Source organism: Oncorhynchus kisutch, linkage group LG15 (assembly GCF_002021735.2).
Source record: "Oncorhynchus kisutch isolate 150728-3 linkage group LG15, Okis_V2, whole genome shotgun sequence".
In the NCBI taxonomy this organism is placed as follows: domain Eukaryota; kingdom Metazoa; phylum Chordata; class Actinopteri; order Salmoniformes; family Salmonidae; genus Oncorhynchus; species Oncorhynchus kisutch.
In genome coordinates, this window is record NC_034188.2 from 80,768,902 (window position 1) to 80,789,591 (window position 20,690).

At 45.4% G+C, this 20,690-nt stretch overlaps 3 protein-coding genes across 6 annotated transcripts in view; 2 read left to right on the plus strand and 1 right to left on the minus strand.

Annotated features, from left to right (window-relative positions):
* On the plus strand, positions 1–4,820 carry LOC109879385 (secreted frizzled-related protein 2). 2 transcript variants are annotated; one of them, XM_020471565.2, is made up of 4 exons: positions 1–973; positions 1,094–1,174; positions 1,289–1,337; positions 3,667–4,820. In XM_020471565.2, the coding sequence occupies exons 1-4, from the start codon at positions 445–447 to the stop codon at positions 3,755–3,757; spliced, it is 750 nt and encodes a 249-aa protein (XP_020327154.1). In that variant the 5' UTR covers positions 1–444; the 3' UTR covers positions 3,758–4,820. The 2 variants fall into 2 exon arrangements, with proteins under 2 accessions (XP_020327154.1, XP_020327153.1); XM_020471564.2 differs by lacking the exon at positions 3,667–4,820 and having other exon boundaries at positions 4–973; positions 1,289–2,793.
* On the minus strand, positions 4,374–8,022 carry LOC109879386 (anaphase-promoting complex subunit 15). Of its 3 annotated transcripts, none has more exons than XM_020471569.2 (5): positions 7,774–8,022; positions 7,181–7,306; positions 7,010–7,069; positions 5,214–5,354; positions 4,374–5,104 (listed from the first exon to the last, which is right to left on the minus strand). In XM_020471569.2, exons 2-5 carry the CDS (start codon positions 7,298–7,300, stop codon positions 5,057–5,059), a joined length of 369 nt encoding a protein of 122 aa, XP_020327158.1. In that variant the 5' UTR covers positions 7,301–7,306; positions 7,774–8,022; the 3' UTR covers positions 4,374–5,056. The 3 variants fall into 3 exon arrangements, with proteins under 3 accessions (XP_020327158.1, XP_020327156.1, XP_020327157.1); XM_020471567.2 differs by having other exon boundaries at positions 7,706–8,022; XM_020471568.2 differs by having other exon boundaries at positions 7,714–7,804.
* Positions 8,023–18,327: 10,305 nt separating this feature from the next.
* Positions 18,328–20,690, plus strand: part of LOC109879391 (phosphatidylinositol 3,4,5-trisphosphate 5-phosphatase 2A-like) — an 89,038-nt gene continuing 86,675 nt past the window's right edge. The window contains 1 exon segment of the mRNA XM_031791168.1: positions 18,328–18,846. Coding sequence (XP_031647028.1) covers positions 18,677–18,846 — 170 coding nt within the window. The 5' untranslated portion in view covers positions 18,328–18,676.

Here is a 20,690-nt window from a genome sequence, read left to right on the forward strand (position 1 = left end):
ACAGGGGTATTTTATTTTTTTAAAGACTTGCTAAAATAGTGAGCTTGCTGTTGTTTTGACTGGGGAATAAACCTGCAGAAAACAGACCGCGACGTAAGGAAAATACATAACGAATAGATGGCAAAAATACACTGCTAGCACAGACTCATTGCGGGCAGGTTCTGGGCAGACTGCTATGGGAAGATAAAACAACAAACAGTCTTTCAGACGCCCCCCCCCCCCGTCCTAACAACAAAGCCACTTTTACAGCCCTCAATAACCGGGAGTCACACCATTGCATTTGATGTAAGAACCAGTTTGTTCTGCATGACTGGGTGACGCCAGGCGCCCTCTCATTACACACCAGCCTAATACTAGGTTGGTTCCAACCGGCTACGCACTTCTCCAGGACTGCTGAACAACCACCGTGCTGCTTTTTTTTTTTATTCTACACGTGTCGTCAGTATGGCTCAACTGAAGTTATCACTTTGCGTGTTGGTGTCTATTTCTTTCGCCTCGGTTTTGACCACAGACAGCTCCATTCAGTTTGCGTCCGAAAGTCTCAGTTCCTCTTCGTTTCGCTCGGTGTGTAAACCCATCCCCAGCACACTTTCTCTGTGCCACGGCGTCGGTTACGGGGATATGCGGCTGCCCAACCTGCTGGGGCACGACTCATTGAAAGAAGCCCAGCAACAGTCGGCCGCCTGGCTGCCGTTGGTCTCCAAACTCTGCCATCGGGATACCAAGAAGTTCTTGTGCTCGCTATTCGCCCCGGTGTGCCTACCGGAGGGGCCCGTGCGCCCCTGCCGTGGGCTGTGCGAGGCTGTGAGGGACAGTTGTCTCCCTGTGATGAGCGCGTTCGGGTTCCCGTGGCCCGACATGTTCAACTGCACACAGTTCCCACGCGGGGTCCATCTCTGTATTCCCACCACGACCCAAGACACACAGCGTGCGCGGAAGGGAGAGGAAGCGGGTCACGAGGAGGCATCAGAGGGTTTGTGCCTATCGTTATCATCATTCTCATAGAAAGCTGATCCTCTGCAAACATGTTCCAAGCCCTTTCACACGCACGAACTAACCCTGTTCTCCTTGGCATGTCTCTTGGTGTCCTCAGGAACAGTGATCTGTGACTCATGCAGTCTGGCGGCTGAGGGGGAGACAGACATCCAGAACAACTTCTGCAAGAGTCCATATGGTGAGTGATATGTGTATGGCATTGGTCACACTTTAGACAAAGGCTTATAGAGGCCTATAACCTGTTTACATGTGTAAACGTGTTTACATGTATTTCTGTGTTTTTTTCTCTCAGCCTTTAAACTGCTTATCGGGAGTGTGTCTGTGGAGGGGGGTGACTGCAGGTTAGTCCCTCTGGGCCGGAGTCGCATCCTGAGGTGGGAGGGTGGAGGCACGGAGAGGGCTGAGGGCGTCCGGGGGGCAATGGCCTACAGTGCCCTTTGGCTGCAGGAAGGGGGTACCTGCACCTGTCCTGCCCTGGAGGAGGCAAATGGGGGAGAGGGGAAGGGGTCCGTGGCAGGGGTGTGGTACCTGGGCCTTGCTGACATACAGGAGGGCAGGTTGATCCTCTCTAGGCTTGTGAGATGGAGGAAGGGGGACAAAGAACTCAAGAAGTTCATCAGGAGACTGCTCAAACAACCCTGCTGATGATGTCATCAAACAAGCATAAAGAGACTTTCCAATTTGGCCAATTGGATGTCAGCCTCTTGGCCTAGACCCTATCCCTTCAATATCCCTTTCATATCCCTTCAATATCCCTTTCATATCCCTTTCATATCCCTTCAATATCCCTTTCATATCTCTTCAATATCCCTTTCATATCCCTTCAATATCTCTTCAATATCCCTTTCATATCCCTTCAATATCCCTTCAATATCCCTTTCATATCCCTTCAATATCCCTTTCATATCCCTTCAATATCCCTTTCATATCCCTTCAATATCCCTTTCATATCTCTTTCATATCCCTTCAATATCCCTTTCATATCCCTTCAATATCCCTTTCATATCCCTTCAATATCCCTTCAATATCCCTTTCATATCCCTTCAATATCCCTTCAATATCCCTTTCATATCCCTTCAATATCCCTTTCATATCCCTTTCATATCCCTTCAATATCCCTTTCATATCCCTTCAATATCCCTTTCATATCTCTTCAATATCTCTTCAATATCCCTTTCTTATCCCCTTCAATATCCCTTTCATATTCATAACATCTAGCTCTGGAGAAGTTGTGCCTTCATCATAGGGCTCCAGAGTGACTCAGGGGTTTAAGACACTGCATCTCAGTGCAAGAGGTGTCACTACATTCCCTGGTTCGAATCCAGGAAGAATCACATCCGGCTGTGATTGGGAGTCTCATAGGGTGGCGCACAATTGGTCCAGTGTTGTCCGGTTTTGGTCGTCATTATAAATAAGAATTTGTTCTTAACTGACTTTCCTAGATAAATAAAGGTTATAAAAATAAGAATACTTAAGTATCTACCCAGTCTGTTCAGATCTACGAAGACCTGCTAGGCAGAAGAGAGACCATCAGAGGACCAGTGTGTTTGTTTGGATCTATGTTCTGGGCACCTGTCACATATTAATTATGAAGTGTATTAAATTCTGAATATTATTATTATTTTTTAAATCAAATGGGAGAACATGATTGTGATTTGTGTGAGCCGAGTGAGGACACAGTTACCAGTGAGGCACAGAGCAGCATTAGTTCCATTCAAAGCAGAGTATTATTGGCTGATAGTAACAGCAGAGACTGCCAGGTAACAGTGTGTAATAAACATTATTTTGAGCTGTAAATACTGCTGTCACTATTATTTTCTGTGCATTTGTGTTTTCTGGATCCTTCTGTTTGTAGGAAGAGACAAACCTGACTCTAACCTGACTCTACCTGACTCTGTGTCTGTACACCTAATCCACCCGTGTTTGTCTGTCTCTCACCCCCCCCCCCCCCCCCCCTTTCTCTCTGCCCTCCTACATCGAGTGTCTTGAGTCAACATATGAAGAACTTTCCCTGGAGCCTACCAGTGATGTATTGCTGTATGTTTATTATGACATAATAGTTAGTCAATAATAATATGTGTGAGAAACGATGGAGTGGGGCTGGGGAGGGGTACTATGGCCACACCTGTTTTCTGTGAATAAAACAAACGTGCCTCAGGTTATCAATGAATAATTCAGAAGGCCAACTTCCTTACTACATACACACTCTGCCCTCACCTGTGGAGCTCTGACTACAGACACACACAATAACCTTTTTGCATTTCTCCTATTTGACAAACTCGTCTCTGGGCAGATGAGTCTTGTTTTTGCTGTATGGCGGTTTTGTGGGAGAGAATATACTTTTTACAAGAGGTTTGTGTTATGGTAGGTTGAGTTGTAGTAGTTCAATGTAGCGTTGTTTGTCAGAGAATGAGAGAATCTCCTGTCACTCAGCGTAAAACTCTGGTAACTGCAGTATGGTGTTGGCCGGAGGAACAGCTGTGTATGTTGGTTAGCTTGCTGGTCTATAAGTACAGAATGGACTGTAATGGGTGTTTGTGTAATTGAGAAAGAGTGTATTTTATATTTTTTAATGAATAGTATGTGCGCTGGTAGTCTCCCTTCACCTGGTGTGTGTTTAGATATGTGCGTTAGTGTGTGTACCTACTGTATGTGTGTTTCTCCTTGCAGCAGTACAATGGTGTCTGGTGCCTTCCTACCGCTGGTGTTGACTTATTCCCTACTACTACTACTTTGTTGTTCTACCGGGCGGTGCTGGTGAGGATGTGATATGACTGTATTACTAGGCTGAGCCGGGAAGAGAGGGCCTTCCAGTATATTCTGACACACGCCACCCCCGGCGACCCAGAAAGCATCCCGAAAACCTTGACCTCTGGTGCAGCAAGGTGGAGTTCAGCAGCAATATCAGCACCAAGAAAGGTGACCCCACCTGACTGAAATTCTTCTCCCTCTCTTCTCCATCCACATTTGCCTGTCTGACCACACCTATGTGTGTGTAGGTAAGATAAGGGACCGGATTATTTTCCGAGCACTGCCCTCCGACAGTGCTGGGTTCCCACTTTGGATACAGCACAGTGCTTATCGCCTGGGCACCAGGCTCTACAGTGTGGAAATGGATGCAAGAATCACTGCCATAGCAGAGGTCACACGAGGCTTCGAAGATGACAGTGAGAGAGATACACACATATCTATTACTAAGACATGCAAGGTTGGGTACAACTTACTTGTGGTTTTGTTGTCTGAGCCTCCTGCTGCCTTGACCCTCCTAGTCTCCTGCTGCCTTCTGCTTAGTGCCCCCTGCTGGTTGAATATCGCTCAGACAGCATCTAACATGTGTTATACAAGTCTGTGTGGCATCAATAAATCCATGACATACATTATCTGTACACAATGTTTCTCTTTATTTACATAAGACACTGGACCAATTAAAAAGGCATTTACATACATACATACGAGCACCTGTGAAGTTCCTTTTTAAAATCAGTTTTGTTGAATACTAGGTTGAATACTAGAATACTAGGTCCAGGTTTCTATTGACAGCACACCCACACACAGATTACGCAGGTGCAGTGTACAGGCTATGGTTTATGCCCATTCAGATGTGACGCGACTGGCGACGGACGGACGGGGGAGTCAAAGTACACACACAGAACAACGACTACCAGAGAGGGGAGTGAGTGCACTCTGATGTCCTTGAGTTTGATGTGTGCATCGTCTAAACAAAGGGTCTGAGTGTCTCGTGATCTGTGGGGAATGACAGAACTAGCAGAGGGGAGGTTGAGGTGGAGCAGAAGTTCTTTCTCCTATGTTGCAAAAAACACTTGTTTCAAGAGAAAAATGTTTTACAGTTTTCACACATTGCAACTGTAGAACACTGAATGAGAGAACACGCACACAGCACTTTCTCCATGCAGTAACACCCCACGCAGCTCACACATCCCCCTTTAGTTTCACAGGGTGGGTGTGAACAGCAGGGAAAGTTCACCAACCAAAAGCCACTGTCCGGCAGAGTAGATGAGCGCCCAAGGGGGCATCAGAGAGCAGCGAGGATTACTCTGGCCTAGATCATCCACTGGTCCTGGTCTTGGTCTGCTCCCTCCATATCCACCTGAGAGAGGGATGAGTGACATTAAGAATCAGAAGGCCTAGTATTTCCCTTATATAGTGCTCCATAGACGTGACCCCTAACCCCTGATTGTGTGTGCACGCGCATTGACCTCGTTGACCTCTCCGTCGTCCGGTGACTCGTTGTAGTCGTTCATCTCATCTATGTCCTGCATGTCCTCTTCATCCTCAGAGTCTTCCTCACTATCTTCCTCATCCTCATCCTCCTCCTCTTCTTCCTCGTCAAATGTTTGCTACACACCCACAGAGAACACAAACACACACCAGAGTGAGCAGGAAAAAATGACAGAAAACATCCTTAACAGCCACTATAAAAGAAAAGACCACTATCTTATTTTATTCCAAACGTTGACGCAAAATGGTAAACAATCAAATCAAATTGTATTTATAAAGCCCTTTTTTCATCAGCCGATGTCACAAAGTGCTATACAGAAATCCAGGCTAAAACCCCAAACAGCAAGCAATGCAGAAGCATTGTGGCTCGGAAAAACTCCCCAGAAAGGTAGGAACCTAGGAAGTTCTCTTCTGGCTGTACCAGTTGGAGATTACAAGAATACAAGGCCAGATCGTTCTTCAAATAGTTCAAATGTTCACAAATGACCAGCAGAGTCAAATAATAATCACAGTGGTTGTAGAGTCTGCAACAGGTCAGTACCTCAGGAGTAAATGTCAGTTGGTGTTTCATAGCCAAGCATTTTATTTAACTAGGCAAGTCAGTTAAAAACAAATTCTTATTTACAATGACGGTCTACCCCAGCCAAACCCTAACGATGCTGGGCCAATTGTGCACCGCCCTATGGGACTCCCAATCACGGCCTGTGATACAGTCTGGAATCGAACCAGGGTCTGTAGTGACACCTCTAGTACTGAGATGCAGTGCCTTAGACCACTGAGCCCCATTCAGAGGTCTGAGGACAAGGTAGCACGTCCAGTGAAACAATACGTAAAATTTGAGGAATTAAATGTCATGACATATTAAAACCTCTCCCTAGCTGCTAAACTCTCTTTCTGTGTACCACACCCCCATAACCAAGTTCACACAGGGTAGGGGGTTTAGGATCACCATCTTTAACTTTACTTGGTTTGAATGCGAGCTAGCGAGCATTACAAAAGCATAACAGCAGTCTTGAACCACAGAGACGGTCATCCTGGGAAACAGCATGGACATCTTTGTCTGAGAAGACAAACTTCACTGAGACAGGATAGCTATCAGCACCCACCTAGATAACAGACCGGGATAGATTAGTACACAGCTGATCAGATTTGGGTTTCAGTGAACCTACAAATATTTCTGTGGGGAATGTAGCTAGCTGTGCTGTTCTCTCCTACTGTAGCTTTACACTATCTTTGGATGGTATAATTTAAGCTCTTTCTTGCCCTCCCTCCTCTGGCCCTAATGACTCTCCCAAACCTGGGAGCTGTTGGGAATAACCACAAAATGCAAACATGAACTTCTCTATTTTATTGAATTGTAATGCCCCACATGCCCTTTCCACCCCCACATAGAACCAACTACATTACAATTCTGGTGCTGCTCGGGCAATTTAAAATATTGATTGGGGACCTTGTTATTGAGGAATGTAATAAAAAAAATGTGACATTTGTGTTGTACTGTATTTTACTGGATATATATTGTTTTCGATTTGGTCGTATGAAATTGTATTTGCAGGACTCCCTTGTGAAAGAGACACTGGTCTCAATGGTGACTCCCTGCATAAATAAAGGTAAAATAAATGTGAACATGATTCACCTTTGTAATATCGCAGGACTTGGTCAAAATCCATAAGCATCTTGTATACATTTGGGTCAACTTTTGGATTAAAATATGAGTGACCGACAGGTCAGTTGTCTAGGTAAGTAAAATAAACATTATTTAAAGCTCAGATACCTCGAAAATTGGCTTCCCAATAGGCATCAGGCTATTGTCCTTCTCTGAGATGCTCTGTAACTAAGGGAGAGACAGGAGAGGTCAGTGTGTGTATGTCTGAACCCAGGTTGGCTCTGTCACTCCTTCTAGTCTTGCCCTGTCTTTTCTCTCTCTGTGTTTGTTTGATTGTACCCAGGTCTGGTGCTGCTGCTCCTGTTGGTGTAACTCTGTCTCATCCACACACGGCCGGTCCAGGTTGAACCACAGAGTCTCTGTCATCCTGGGAAACAGCGAGGGGAACTGCGTGGACATCTCTGTCTGAGAAGACACACAGACTTCATTGAGACAGGATAGCTATCAGCACCCACCTAGATAACAGACCTGGCTAGATGAGTACAATCAGATGTTGGTTTCAGTGACCCTAACAATGTGTTGAGAGTGTAGCTAGCGAAAGCTACCTGTAAGAAATGTCACAACATAGCTAGCTAGCTGCTAACTTGGGTAGGTTAGCTACTGTAAGAATTGCACAGATTAGGTTTTGAAGACTTTAAAATGGTATCTGTTAAATTATTGCAGATCTTCCTTACTAGCTAGCAAACACTCTTAATCCTGCATAATGTAGCTAACGCGTTAGCTAGCTAGCTATGTTACGAAACAATATCTAATACATCAACAAAAAATTGTACACATATTTACTGTACATGTCAAAATATTCACCGTCTTACTTGTCAAACCACTATCCCGACTAGTAGCTATCAAAATATAAATTTCAAATTTAAACTGACCGGAAACCAGTGTTGTTTTGTAAACGCTCCCGGTGTGTACGCATATCCTTCCACATACGTTCCGCTTACAACTACTACTACTACTACTACTACTACTGCTACTGCTACTACTACTACTACTACTGCTACTACTACTACTACTACTACTACTACTGCTGCTGCTTCTTGTTGTTCTAGAGGTTTATCAAAGATTTTTATAACTCAACCATCTCATTGTTCTATTTTTGGTTTTATGGCAGACTATACTTATTGGTGTATTGCTATACGAGTCTATACGTCTTCTTTGATATTATTGCGGTCCACAAACAAATGCTATCGGTGCATGCCGCCACCTACTGTTTTGGCTGTATGTCAGACCAACTAATAAAAAAAATATTATAAAAGAATCTGATTCAACTGCCAACAACCATCCCTACAGGCTCTGGGGCCTGAGAGGGAAGAGCATCTTTGGACAGTATTCTTTGTAATGTTTAGGCAGTGAAGTCCTGTCAACCCAAAAACATTTCAGCCGCAGAAACTATTATGTCCAGTTTCTTGGACTTTTTGTGTGTATGTGCAGGACAATTAATTATATGCAAGATAAACACCATAAAATCCACCTTCTTCACAATCAGCATATCAGTTTCCATCAACTGTTGAACAACACTCTGAATCTCTACAGTCTGCAGAGCATCCACCACCATATCTTCAGCTCCCCTCACTCCTTCAACTACTTCACGTGCCTCTGTGTAGGAGAGCTGCATAAAAGCACAGACACTTGCCACTTCATATTCCTTTACCCTAACTGGGCACTCCAGGGAATTGGGAACGTGAGTTCCATCACAAAGACGGAGATACATGGGGAGAAGGTCCGGATGCCATGTGAGAATTTGTAGGCGAGTGAGTAAACCTCCACTACCATCCGTTCTATTGGCCAACGTGCAACCACTGGAGAATAAGCTGGATGATCTACTATCAAGACTATCCTACCAACGGGACATTAAAAACTGTAATATCTTATGTTTCACAGAGCCATGGCTAAACGACGACACAGATAATATAGAGCTGGCTGGGTTTTCTGTGTTTCGTCAGGACAGAGCAGCTACGTCTGGTAAGACGAGGGGCGGGGGTGTGTGTCTATTTGTCGATAACAGTTGGTGCGTGATGTCTAATACTAAAGAAGTCTCAAGGTATTTCTCCCCCGATGTAGAGTACCCCATGATAAGCTGCAGACCACACTGTCTACCAAGAGAGTTCTCATCTATATTATTTATAGCCAAATATTTTCCACCACAAACTGATGCTGGCACTAAGACCGCACTCAATGAGCTGTATAAGGCCATAAGCAAACAAAAAGTGCTCATCCAGAAGCGGCGCTCCTAGTGGCTGGGGACTTTAATGCAGGCAAACTTAAATCCGTTTTACCTCATTTCTACCAGCATGTCACATGTGCAACCAGAGGAGAAAAAACTCTAGACCACCTTTACTCCACACACAGAGATGCATACAAAGCTTTCCCTTGCCCTCCATTTGGCAAATCTGACCATAATTCTATCCTCCTGATTCCTGCTTACAAGCAAAAACTAAAGAAGGAAGTAACAGTGACTCTCTCAATATGGAAGTGGTCAGATGACACGGATGCTACGCTACAGGACTGTTTTGCAGCACAGACTGGAATACGTTCTTGGATTCATCCAATGCCGTTGAAGAGTATACCACCTCAGTCACCGGCTTCATCAAGAAGTGCATCAACGACATCGTTCCCACAGTGACCCACAGTACATATCCCAACCTGAAACCATGGATTACAGGCAACATCCGCACTGAGCTAAAGGCTAGAGCTGCCGCTTTCAAGGAGCAGGACACTGTTCGGACGCCTATAAGTAAGCCCACTATGCCCTCCGATGAACCATCAAACAGGCAAAGCGTCAATACAGTACTAATAGTGAATCTTACTACACTGTTTCTGATGCTTGTTGGATGTGGCAGAGCTTGCAAACTATTACGGACTACAAAGGGAAAACCAGCCGTGAGCTGCCCAGTGACGCGAGCCTACCAGATGAGCTAAATGCCTTTTACGCTCGCTTCAAGGAAAGCAACACTGAAGCATGCATGAGAGCACCAGCTGTTCCGGATGACTGTGTGATCAAGCTCTCCGTAGCCGATGTGAGCAAGACCTTTAACAGGTCTTGTTTAAAAGTGCAGTGGAAACGCATTCTCTGGAGTGATGAATCACGCTTCACTATCTAGCAGTCAGATGGACTAATCTGGGTTTGGCGGATGCCAGGAGAATGCTACCTGCCCGGATGCATAGTGCCAACTGTAAAGTTTGGTGGAGGAGGAATAATGGTCTGGACTGTTTCTCATGGTTTGGGCTAGGCCCCTTTGTTCCAGTGATACAAGGTTACTTAGTGCCAGTGATATACTACAGGAAACAATGACGTTCTAGATGATTCCGTGCTTCCAACTTTGTGGCAACAGTTTGGGGAAGGCCCTTTCCTGTTTCAGCATGACAATGCCCCCATGTGCAAAGCGAGATCAACACAGAAATGGTTTGTCGAGATCGGTGTGAAAAAACTTGACTGGCTTGCACAGAGCCCTGAACTCAATCTGATCGAACACCTTGGGATGAATTGCCCAACCTCACTAATGCTCTTTTGACTGAATGGAAGCAAGTCCCCGCAGCAATGTTTGAACATCTAGTGGAAAGCCTTCCCAGAAGAGTGTATTTTGTTATAGCAGCAAAGGGGGGACCAACTTCATATTAATGGCAATGATTTTGGAATGAGATGTTCAATGTGCAGGTGTCCGTGCACCTGTGTACGTGCACTACCAAAACACTTTAATAAGGCAAATCAAGGAGTTTCTCATAGCTAGTTTCTATATGTATGTTATGCTTGAATCAACATTCTATGACTTTTATTGTGTAGGTGGACCAGTCCTGGTGATAGGAGCGGATCCTTAATGTGTCTCTGTGTCAGGAGGACTGCAACAGCTGGTGGGACGACTGCAAGGATGACTTCACCTGCAAACAGGACTGGCACTGCGGTTGGGTTTGGACCACAGGTACACACACACACACACACACACACACACACACACACACACACACACACACACACACACACACACACACACACACACACACACACACACACACACATACACACACACAGACACACACCAGGCAACAACACATTCGCCATGCTGACCCTCAACACGGGGACCCGTCAAGTGTGCATGCATAGTCCCTACCTGTACTCCCTGTTCACCCACGAGAACAATGAGACAGCCTATAGGAAGGAGGTCGGAGACCTGGCAGTGTGGTGCCGGGACAACAACCTCTCCTTCAACATCAGCGAGACAAAGGAGCTGATCGTGGACTACAGGAAACGGAGGGATGAGCACGCCCCCATTTACATTAACAGGCAGTGGTGGAAAAAGTTCCCAATTGTCATACTCAAGTACAAGTAAAGATACCTTCATAGAAAATGACTCCAGTAAATGTGAAAGTCACCCAGTAAAATCAATACTTGAGAAGTATCAAAAATAAATGTAATTGCTAAAATGTACTTAAGTCTTAAAAGTAAAAGTAAAACTATAAATAATTTCAAATTGCTTATATTAAGCAAACCAGAAGGTACGATTTTCTTGTTTTTTAAATGTACAGATAACCAGGTGCATACTCGAACACTCAGGCATAATTTACAAGCATGTGTTTAGTGGCCAGAGGCAGTAGGAATGACCAGGGATGTTCTCTTGATAAGTGTGCACATCAGACCTCCTATCCTGCTAAACATTCAAAATGTAACAAATATGTTTGGGTGTCAGGGACAATTGAAGGAGTAAAAAGTACATCATTTTCTTTAGGAATGTAGTGAAGTAGAAGTAAAAGTAGTAAAAAATATAAATAGTAAAGTAAAGTACAAATACCCCCAAAACACGACTTAAGTAGTACTTTCAAGTATTTTTACTTAAGTACTTTACACCACTGTCAACAGGGCTAGAGTGGGTCGAGAGCTTCAAGTTCCTCAGTGTCCACATCATTAAGGATCTATCAGGGTCCACACACACCAGCACAGTTGGAAAAGAGGGCACGACAACGCTTCTTCCCCCTCAGGAGGCCGTAAAGATTTGGCATGGGCCCTCAGATCCTCAAAAGGTTCTACAGCTGCACCACTGAGTGCTGACTGACTGCATCAACGATTCTATACCAGGGACCTCAACCCGATGGAGATGGTTTGGGATGAGTTGGAACGCAGAGGAAAAGCAGCCAACAAGTGCTCAGCATATGTGGGAACTCCTTCAAGACTGTTGGAAAAGCATTCCAGGTGAAGCTGTTTGAGAGAATGCCAATAGTGTGCAAAGCTGTCATCAAGGCAAATTCTACAATGTAGAAAATATTACAAATTATATTTTTTATGTTTATTTATTTAACCTTTATTTAAGTCAGTTAACAACAAATTCTTATTTACAATGACGGCCTCCCAAATAAAGAAAAACCCTGGAATGAGTGGATGTCTCCAAACCTTTGACTGGTACTGTACATATCTATCTCAATGACCTCGTACCCCTGCACATCGACTCTGTACTGGTACCCCGTGTATATAGCCAAGTTATCATACTCATTGTGTATTTTATTATTACTTTTCTATTATTTCTCTTTTTTCTTTCTCTCTGCATGGTTGGGAACGGCCTGTAAGTAAGCATTTTGCTGTTAGTCAACACCTGTTGTTTACAAAGCATGTGATTAATAAAATGTGATTTGATTTGACACACAAATACACGCACCCACACAGGTATACACTCTCTCACAGACACACACATACACGCACCCACACAGGTATACACTCTCTCACAGACACACACAGGTATACACTCTCTCACAGACACACACAGGTATACACTCTCTCACAGACACACACATACACGCACCCACACAGGTATACACTCTCTCACAGACACACACAGGTATACACTCTCTCACAGACACACAAATACACGCACCCACACAGGTATACACTCTCTCACAGACACAAACAGGTATACACTCTCTCACAGACACACACATACACGCACCCACACAGGTATACACTGTCTCACAGACACACACAGGTATACACTCTCTCACAGACACACACATACACGCACCCACACAGGTATACACTCTCTCACAGACACACACATACACGCACCCACACAGGTATACACTCTCTCACAGACACACACATACACGCACCCACACAGGTATACACTCTCTCACAGACACACACAGGTATACACTCTCTCACAGACACACACATACACGCACCCACATAGGTATACACTCTCACAGACACACACACAGGTATACACTCTCACAGACACACACAGGTATACACTCTCTCACAGACACACACAGGTATACACTCTCTCACAGACACACACAGGTATACACTCTCTCACAGACCCACACAGGTATACACTCTCACAGACACACACAGGTATACACTCTCACAGACACACACAGGTATACACTCTCTCACAGACCCACACAGGTATACACTCTCACAGACCCACACAGGTATACACTCTCACAGACACACACAGGTATACACTCTCACAGACACACACAGGTATACACTCTCTCACAGACCCACACAGGTATACACTCTCACAGACCCACACAGGTATACACTCTCACAGACACACACAGGTATACACTCTCTCACAGACACACACAGGTATACACTCTCACAGACACACACAGGTATACACTCTCACAGACCCACACAGGTATACACTCTCACAGATACACACAGGTATACACTCTCTCACAGACACACACAGGTATACACTCTCACAGACACACACAGGTATACACTCTCTCACAGACACACACAGGTATACACTCTCTCACAGACACACACAGGTATACACTCTCTCACAGACACACACAGGTATACACTCTCACAGACACACACAGGTATACACTCTCACAGACCCACACAGGTATACACTCTCACAGACACACACAGGTATACACTCTCTCACAGACACACACAGGTATACACTCTCACAGACACACACAGGTATACACTCTCTCACAGACACACACATACACGCACCCACACAGGTATACACTCTCTCACAGACACACACATACACGCACCCACATAGGTATACACTCTCACAGACACACACAGGTATACACTCTCACAGACACACACAGGTATACACTCTCTCACAGACACACACAGGTATACACTCTCTCACAGACACACACAGGTATACACTCTCTCACAGACCCACACAGGTATACACCCTCACAGACACACACAGGTATACACTCTCACAGACACACACAGGTATACACTCTCTCACAGACCCACACAGGTATACACTCTCACAGACCCACACAGGTATACACTCTCACAGACACACACAGGTATACACTCTCACAGACACACACAGGTATACACTCTCTCACAGATCCACACAGGTATACACTCTCACAGACCCACACAGGTATACACTCTCACAGACACACACAGGTATACACTCTCTCACAGACACACACAGGTATACACTCTCACAGACACACACAGGTATACACTCTCACAGACCCACACAGGTATACACTCTCACAGATACACACAGGTATACACTCTCTCACAGACACACACAGGTATACACTCTCTCACAGACACACACAGGTATACACTCTCTCACAGACACACACAGGTATACACTCTCTCACAGACACACACAGGTATACACTCTCTCACAGACACACACAGGTATACACACTCTCACAGACACACACAGGTATACACTCTCACAGACACACACAGGTATACACTCTCTCACAGACACACACAGGTATACACTCTCACAGACACACACAGGTATACACTCTCACAGACACACACAGGTATACACTCTCTCACAGACACACACAGGTATACACTCTCACAGACACACACAGGTATACACTCTCACAGACACACACAGGTATACACTCTCTCACAGACACACACAGGTATACACTCTCTCACAGACACACACAGGTATACACTCTCTCACAGACACACACAGGTATACACTCTCTCACAGACACACACAGGTATACACTCTCTCACAGACACACACAGGTATACACTCTCACAGACACACACAGGTATACACTCTCTCACAGACACACACAGGTATACACTCTCACAGACACACACAGGTATACACTCTCACAGACACACACAGGTATACACTCTCTCACAGACACACACAAACATTTAAATGCAAAAGAAAACATTGTGATGAAACATTGTTTCTTTATCCTGTCCTCTCCACCCCTCTCTCCTCCCTTTCTTCTCTGCTGCCTGCAGCTGTGGTTCACCGGAAAGAACCCCAACAAGAAGGTGGCAGAATACTGCTTAAACCACACCACCCTGGCAACGTGCTGCCCCCGCAACACACTCCTCCTCCTGGCAACAATGTCATTAAGCATTGTCCTGCTTTGAATAAAACCACAGATGCTTATGTCATAGATGGCTTTATGTGTCCTTGTATTCCTCCTACACACTGTAACTGTGTTTCTGTGGCTATATGTCTCATATCAAATTACATCCTATTCCACACAGTTAAATAAAGGTTAAATAAAAAAAACTAAATATGCACTACTTTTGACCAGAGCCACAGTCCTCACCCTTACTCCCTCTTCATGCTGTCCTCTTCTCCCTTCCCTCCTCTCTTTCCTCCCCCGTAGAAGGGTTCAGTGTTTAGTGTTTGGCACTCAGCCCGCCTTGGCACTGAGGCTGCCAACAGAACCTTACTCTCTGTCTAGGACGTTAGGATATTTCAGGGAACCAAAAACACATGACCAGTCTGAGAGGGAGGCCAATCTGCTCAGTTCTCAGTAATTATGGGGTGTTCCATTCCCCTATGTGTGTGTGTGTGTGTGTGTGTGTGTGTGTGTGTGTGTGTGTGTGTGTGTGTGTGTGTGTGTGTGTGTGTGTGTGTGTGTGTGTGTGTGTGTGTGTGTGTGTGTGTGTGTGTGTGTGTGTGTGTGTGTGTGTGTGTGAGTACAGTCTGTTCTAGTCTTTTATGTTTTCATTTGTCACAGAGCGTATTATGGGCGTGGCTAGCCTCCTGGTACCTGTGGTTACCAGGCCATAGTCCTCACCCCTGCTGCCTGAGATGTGGCACATACTCTCTCACAGAAGCACATACACACACATGTACAGAGACTCACATTCATGTAGCCTCCACACACACTTACACACACCATGCCTTGTGTGATGATATAGCCAAGAATAGCAGAAAGATGGACGAGGTCCATAAGGCTATTAATACCTAGCCTCTCTCCAGGTCCCACTCACCTCACACTCTACAAATCAAATCAAATAGTATTGGTCACATACACATTGTTAGCAGATGTTAATGCGAGTGTAGAGCAATGCTTGTTCTTCTACTTCCGACAGTGCAGTAATATCTAACAAGTAATCTAACAATTCCCCAACAACTACCGAATACACACAAATCTAAAGGGATGGAATAAGAATATGTACATATAAATATATGGATGAGCGATGGTCGAGCGACATAGGCAAGATGCAATAGATGGTATAAGGTATAGTATATTCATATGAGATGAGTAATGTAAGATATGTTAACATTATTAAAGTGGCATTGTTTAAAGTGACTAGTGATCCATTTATTAAAGTGGCCAATGATATGAGTCTCTTTGTAGGCAGCAGCCTTCTGAGTTAGTGATGGCTGTTTAGCAGTCTGATGGCCTTGAGATAGAAGCTGTTTTTCAGTCTCTTGGTCCCAGCTTTGATGCACCTGTACTGACCTCGCCGTCTGGTTGATAGTGGGGTGAACAGGCAGTGACTCAGGTGGTTGTTGTCCTTGATTATCTTTTTGGCCTTTCTGTGACATTGGGTGCTGTAGGTGTCTTGACTGGCAGGTAGTTGACTATAGGGGTGGCAGGGTAGCCTAGTGGTTAGAGCGTTGGACTAGTAACTGGAAGGTTGCAAGTTCAAACCCCCGAGCTGACAAGGTACAAATCTGTCATTCTCCCCCTGAACAGGCAGTTAAACCACTGTTCCTAGGCCGTAATTGAAAATAAGAATTTGTTCTTAACTGACTTTCCTAGTTAAATAAAGGTACACCACCCTCTGGAGAGCCTTGTGGTTGAGGGAGGTGCAGTTGCCGTACCAGGCGGGGATACAGACCAACAGGACGCTTTCTGTTGTGCTTTTGTAAAAGTGTGTCAGAGTTTTAGGTGACAAGCCACATTTCTTCAGCCTCCTGAGCCTAAAATAAATTGTGCAGACCACACCACCCTCTGGAGAGCCTTGTGGTTGAGGGAGGTGCAGTTGCCGTACCAGGCGGGGATACAGACCAACAGGATGCTTTCTGTCGTGCTTTCGTAAAAGTGTGTCAGGGTTTTAGGTGACAAGCCACATTTCTTCAGCCTCCTGACTGTCTGTGTGGATGTGTACGCTGAGGAACTTAAAATGTAGGGGGGTGCTCCCTCTGCTCTTTCTTGAAGTCCACGATCATCTTCTTTGTTTTGTTGACGTTGAGTGAGAGGTTGTATTCCTGACACCACAGTTCGAGTACCCTCACCTCCTCTCTGTAGGCTGTCTCGTTGGTGTTGGTAATCAAGCCTACTACTGTTGTGTCGTCTGCAAACTTGATGATTGAGTTGGAGGCGTGCATAGCCATGCAGGGAGTACATGAGGGGGCTGAGCAAGAGGGGGCTGAGCACGCACCCTTGTGGGGCCCCAGTGTTGCGGGTCAGTGAAGTGGAGATGTTGTTTCCTACCACCTGGGGGCGGCCCGTCAGAAAGTCCAGGACCCAATTGCACAGGGCGGGGTTGAGACCAAGGGCCTCCAGCTTGATGATGAGCTTGGAGGGTACTATGGTGTTGAATGCTGAACTATAGTCAATTAACAGCATTCTTACATATGTATTCCTCTTATCCAGATGGGATAGGGAAGTGTGCAGTGTGATGGCGATTGCATCGTCTGTGGACCTGTTGGGGCGGTATGCAAACTGAAGTGGGTCTAGGGTGACAGGTAAGGTGGAGATGATATGATCATTGACTAGTCTCTCAAAGCACTTCATGATGACAGAAGTGAGTGATACGGGGCGATAGTTATTTAGTTGAGTTACCTTTGCCTTCTTGGGTACAGGAACAATGGCGGCCATCTTGAAGCATGTGGGGACAGCAGACTGGGAAAGGGAGCGATTGAATATGCCCGTAAACACACCAGCCAGCTGGTCTGCGCATTCTCTGAGAACGCGGCAAGGGATGCCATCTTTGTGTGTGTGTGTGTACGTGTGCATGTGTTGATGCAGACAAAGCACTTCTTTTAAACATAAATTGGGCTTGGATGAAGCTTTAGGAATAGGTTGAAGGATCAGGCTTGGTTTACAAAATAAATTACAACTTCAAAACAAGTCACAGTTCTGTGGGAGCACTTCTGTGTCATGACCACTAGGTGGACTCACACCTCACATAGAAAATGCAACACTGCAAAAACATTAAGTGAACCAGTATTAATTATTACTATGTTAATAAACAGTTAGCTGCATAAACACGCACACCACACAACAGGAAGTTTTTGTTGTTGTGAGGCCTAGTCTTGGCTGAAATACACGTTGTAGCTGCTATGCCTCTCCCTCTCCAGCTCGCTCCATCTCCAGGATTTACATAGGCTGATTTCCGTGGGAAGCGCGAAAGCAGCGGAGCCTCCATGGCAGACTTTCAGGAACGGAGGAAACTACAGAAACGACCCATCGAAAACTATTAACGTCACAGTTTTCTCGCGTTTTCCAACTCGGACTCACACTACTTGCACTCTAACTGCCGGATTTATCGTCTCGTTGAGATTGTTTAACTCAGGAAACCGTGTGTTTTCTGGGGCTGTGGCGATGGCCGGTGGCGGCGGGGTGTCGCCGCTGGGGCTAGCGCCTCCGTTGTGGTATCACCGGGACCTGAGTCGCGCTGCTGCCGAGGAGCTGCTGGCCCGCGCGGGACGCGACGGGAGTTTCCTGGTTCGGGATAGCGAAAGTGTTAACGGGGCGTACGCTTTGTGTGTGCTGTAAGTAGCCAGATTGAATGTTCTCTTCGTAAAAGTGTGGCTTTACTTTTCAGGATAGACTGGCTAGATGGTTTCTAAACTTCTGAGCTGTCTGGCTTTCATTTGTCCCATGGTTGGAAGGGACACATCGTGGCAACTAATCAAATATCTAGAAGCCAGTCAGTAGGACACAGCAACTATTCTATCCGTCTGTGGCTACAGTGTAACAGCCTATATCAATAGATTGTGTTCTTAAGACATGCTATTACATTGTAACTTGCTAACTAGTTATCTAACTAGCTAGGATTGTCAGGAAAAGTTAGTTTCTTCGCCTGTCAACTCATCATCACAACATCTCGGTTTAAGTTTTCTACAGCCAACAGTAGGCCTATTTTAACCACAATCCTTTCTATGAAGCCTACATCCAATCATACCCAGCCCGTGTCTGTCAGTTTGCACGTAGGTATTTAGACTGTACCTCACCGAACCAGAGGGGTCTTCACACACACACACACACACACACACACACACACACACACACACACACACACACACACACACACACACACACACACACACACACACACACACACACACACACACACACACAGAGAGACACACTGTCAGTGTGACACGCTTGTTGTGTTGGCTGCTTAGAATTCACTGTCAGTGTGACACATTCTCTATAAGCTCGTGTTGACATCCCAGCATGGAGCCATCAGAACAGTCACCCCATTTCTCTGCTGATGGTCAGGGTGGACTTAAAAGGTGGAAACTGTGCTCAGGGAAGGGAGGAAAAGGGTTTTATTGAACGAGGGCCCGTGTCCTGTCCTCTCTGAGAGTGGGTTGGATGGGCAGCCATTGTTGCTACTTCTGTGTAATAACATGAGCATCACCAATCCACTCCATGTTACATCATGGGCTACCTGGTCAGGTCACGAGGTCAGGCAAAACAACACAGACATCACACATGTCATGTCACATGCACTGGTGGCCATCATGTCATCACCTCACACACATTTACAGCTCTCTCATGCCTCTCGCTCATGTGACACACACACACACTTCCCTTTTCACACACACACACACACACACACACTTCCCTTTTCTATCAGACAGACAGATGAGGCATCAGTATATTTCAGGAGCATTTCATGAAAATCGTGCTGGCTGATATTCAGAGCACTGATAAATAGTGGTGGTTGAGAGAGAGAGAGAGAGAGAGAGAGAGCCGTGTCATCTGTCTGTGCATCTGCCACAGATGAGAGATGATGAACTGTGGATGTGTTGTTGAAGTAAACATGGCTGGGGTAAAGGGATGAGGGATGATGAACTGTGGATGTGTTGTTGAAGTAAACATGGCTGGGGTAAAGGGATGAGGGATGATGAACTGTGGATGTGTTGTTGAAGTAAACATGGCTGGAGTAAAGGGATGAGAGATGATGAACTGTGGATGTGTTGTTGAAGTAAACATGGCTGGAGTAAAGGGATGAGAGATGATGAACTGTGGATGTGTTGTTGAAGTAAACATGGCTGGAGTAAAGGGTTGAGAGATGATGAACTGTGGATGTGTTGTTGAAGTAAACATGGCTGGGGTAAAGGGATGAGAGATGATGAACTGTGGATGTGTTGTTGAAGTAAACATGGCTGGGGTAAAGGGATGAGAGATGATGAACTGTGGATGTGTTGTTGAAGTAAACATGGCTGGGGTAAAGGGATGAGAGATGATGAACTGTGGATGTGTTGTTGAAGTAAACATGGCTGGGGTAAAGGGATGAGAGATGATGAACTGTGGATGTGTTGTTGAAGTAAACATGGCTGGGGTAAAGGGATGAGAGATGATGAACTGTGGATGTGTTGTTGAA

What these genes read in the sequence shown, in the direction of transcription:
- LOC109879386 (XM_020471569.2), bottom strand. Translation starts at nt 7,300, where the DNA reads ATGTCCACGCAGTTCCCCTCGCTGTTTCCCAGGATGACAGAGACTCTG. An exon ending in AGCAGCAGCACCAGACCTGG is followed by an intron (nt 7,070 to 7,180) that starts GTACAATCAAAC and finishes TCTCTCCCTTAG; the next exon opens with TTACAGAGCATCTCAGAGAA. An exon ending in TTGGGAAGCCAATTTTCGAG is followed by an intron (nt 5,355 to 7,009) that starts GTATCTGAGCTT and finishes GTGGGTGTGTAG; the next exon opens with CAAACATTTGACGAGGAAGA.
- LOC109879385 (XM_020471564.2), top strand. Translation starts at nt 445, where the DNA reads ATGGCTCAACTGAAGTTATCACTTTGCGTGTTGGTGTCTATTTCTTTC. An exon ending in TCACGAGGAGGCATCAGAGG is followed by an intron (nt 974 to 1,093) that starts GTTTGTGCCTAT and finishes TGGTGTCCTCAG; the next exon opens with GAACAGTGATCTGTGACTCA. An exon ending in CTTCTGCAAGAGTCCATATG is followed by an intron (nt 1,175 to 1,288) that starts GTGAGTGATATG and finishes TTTTTCTCTCAG; the next exon opens with CCTTTAAACTGCTTATCGGG.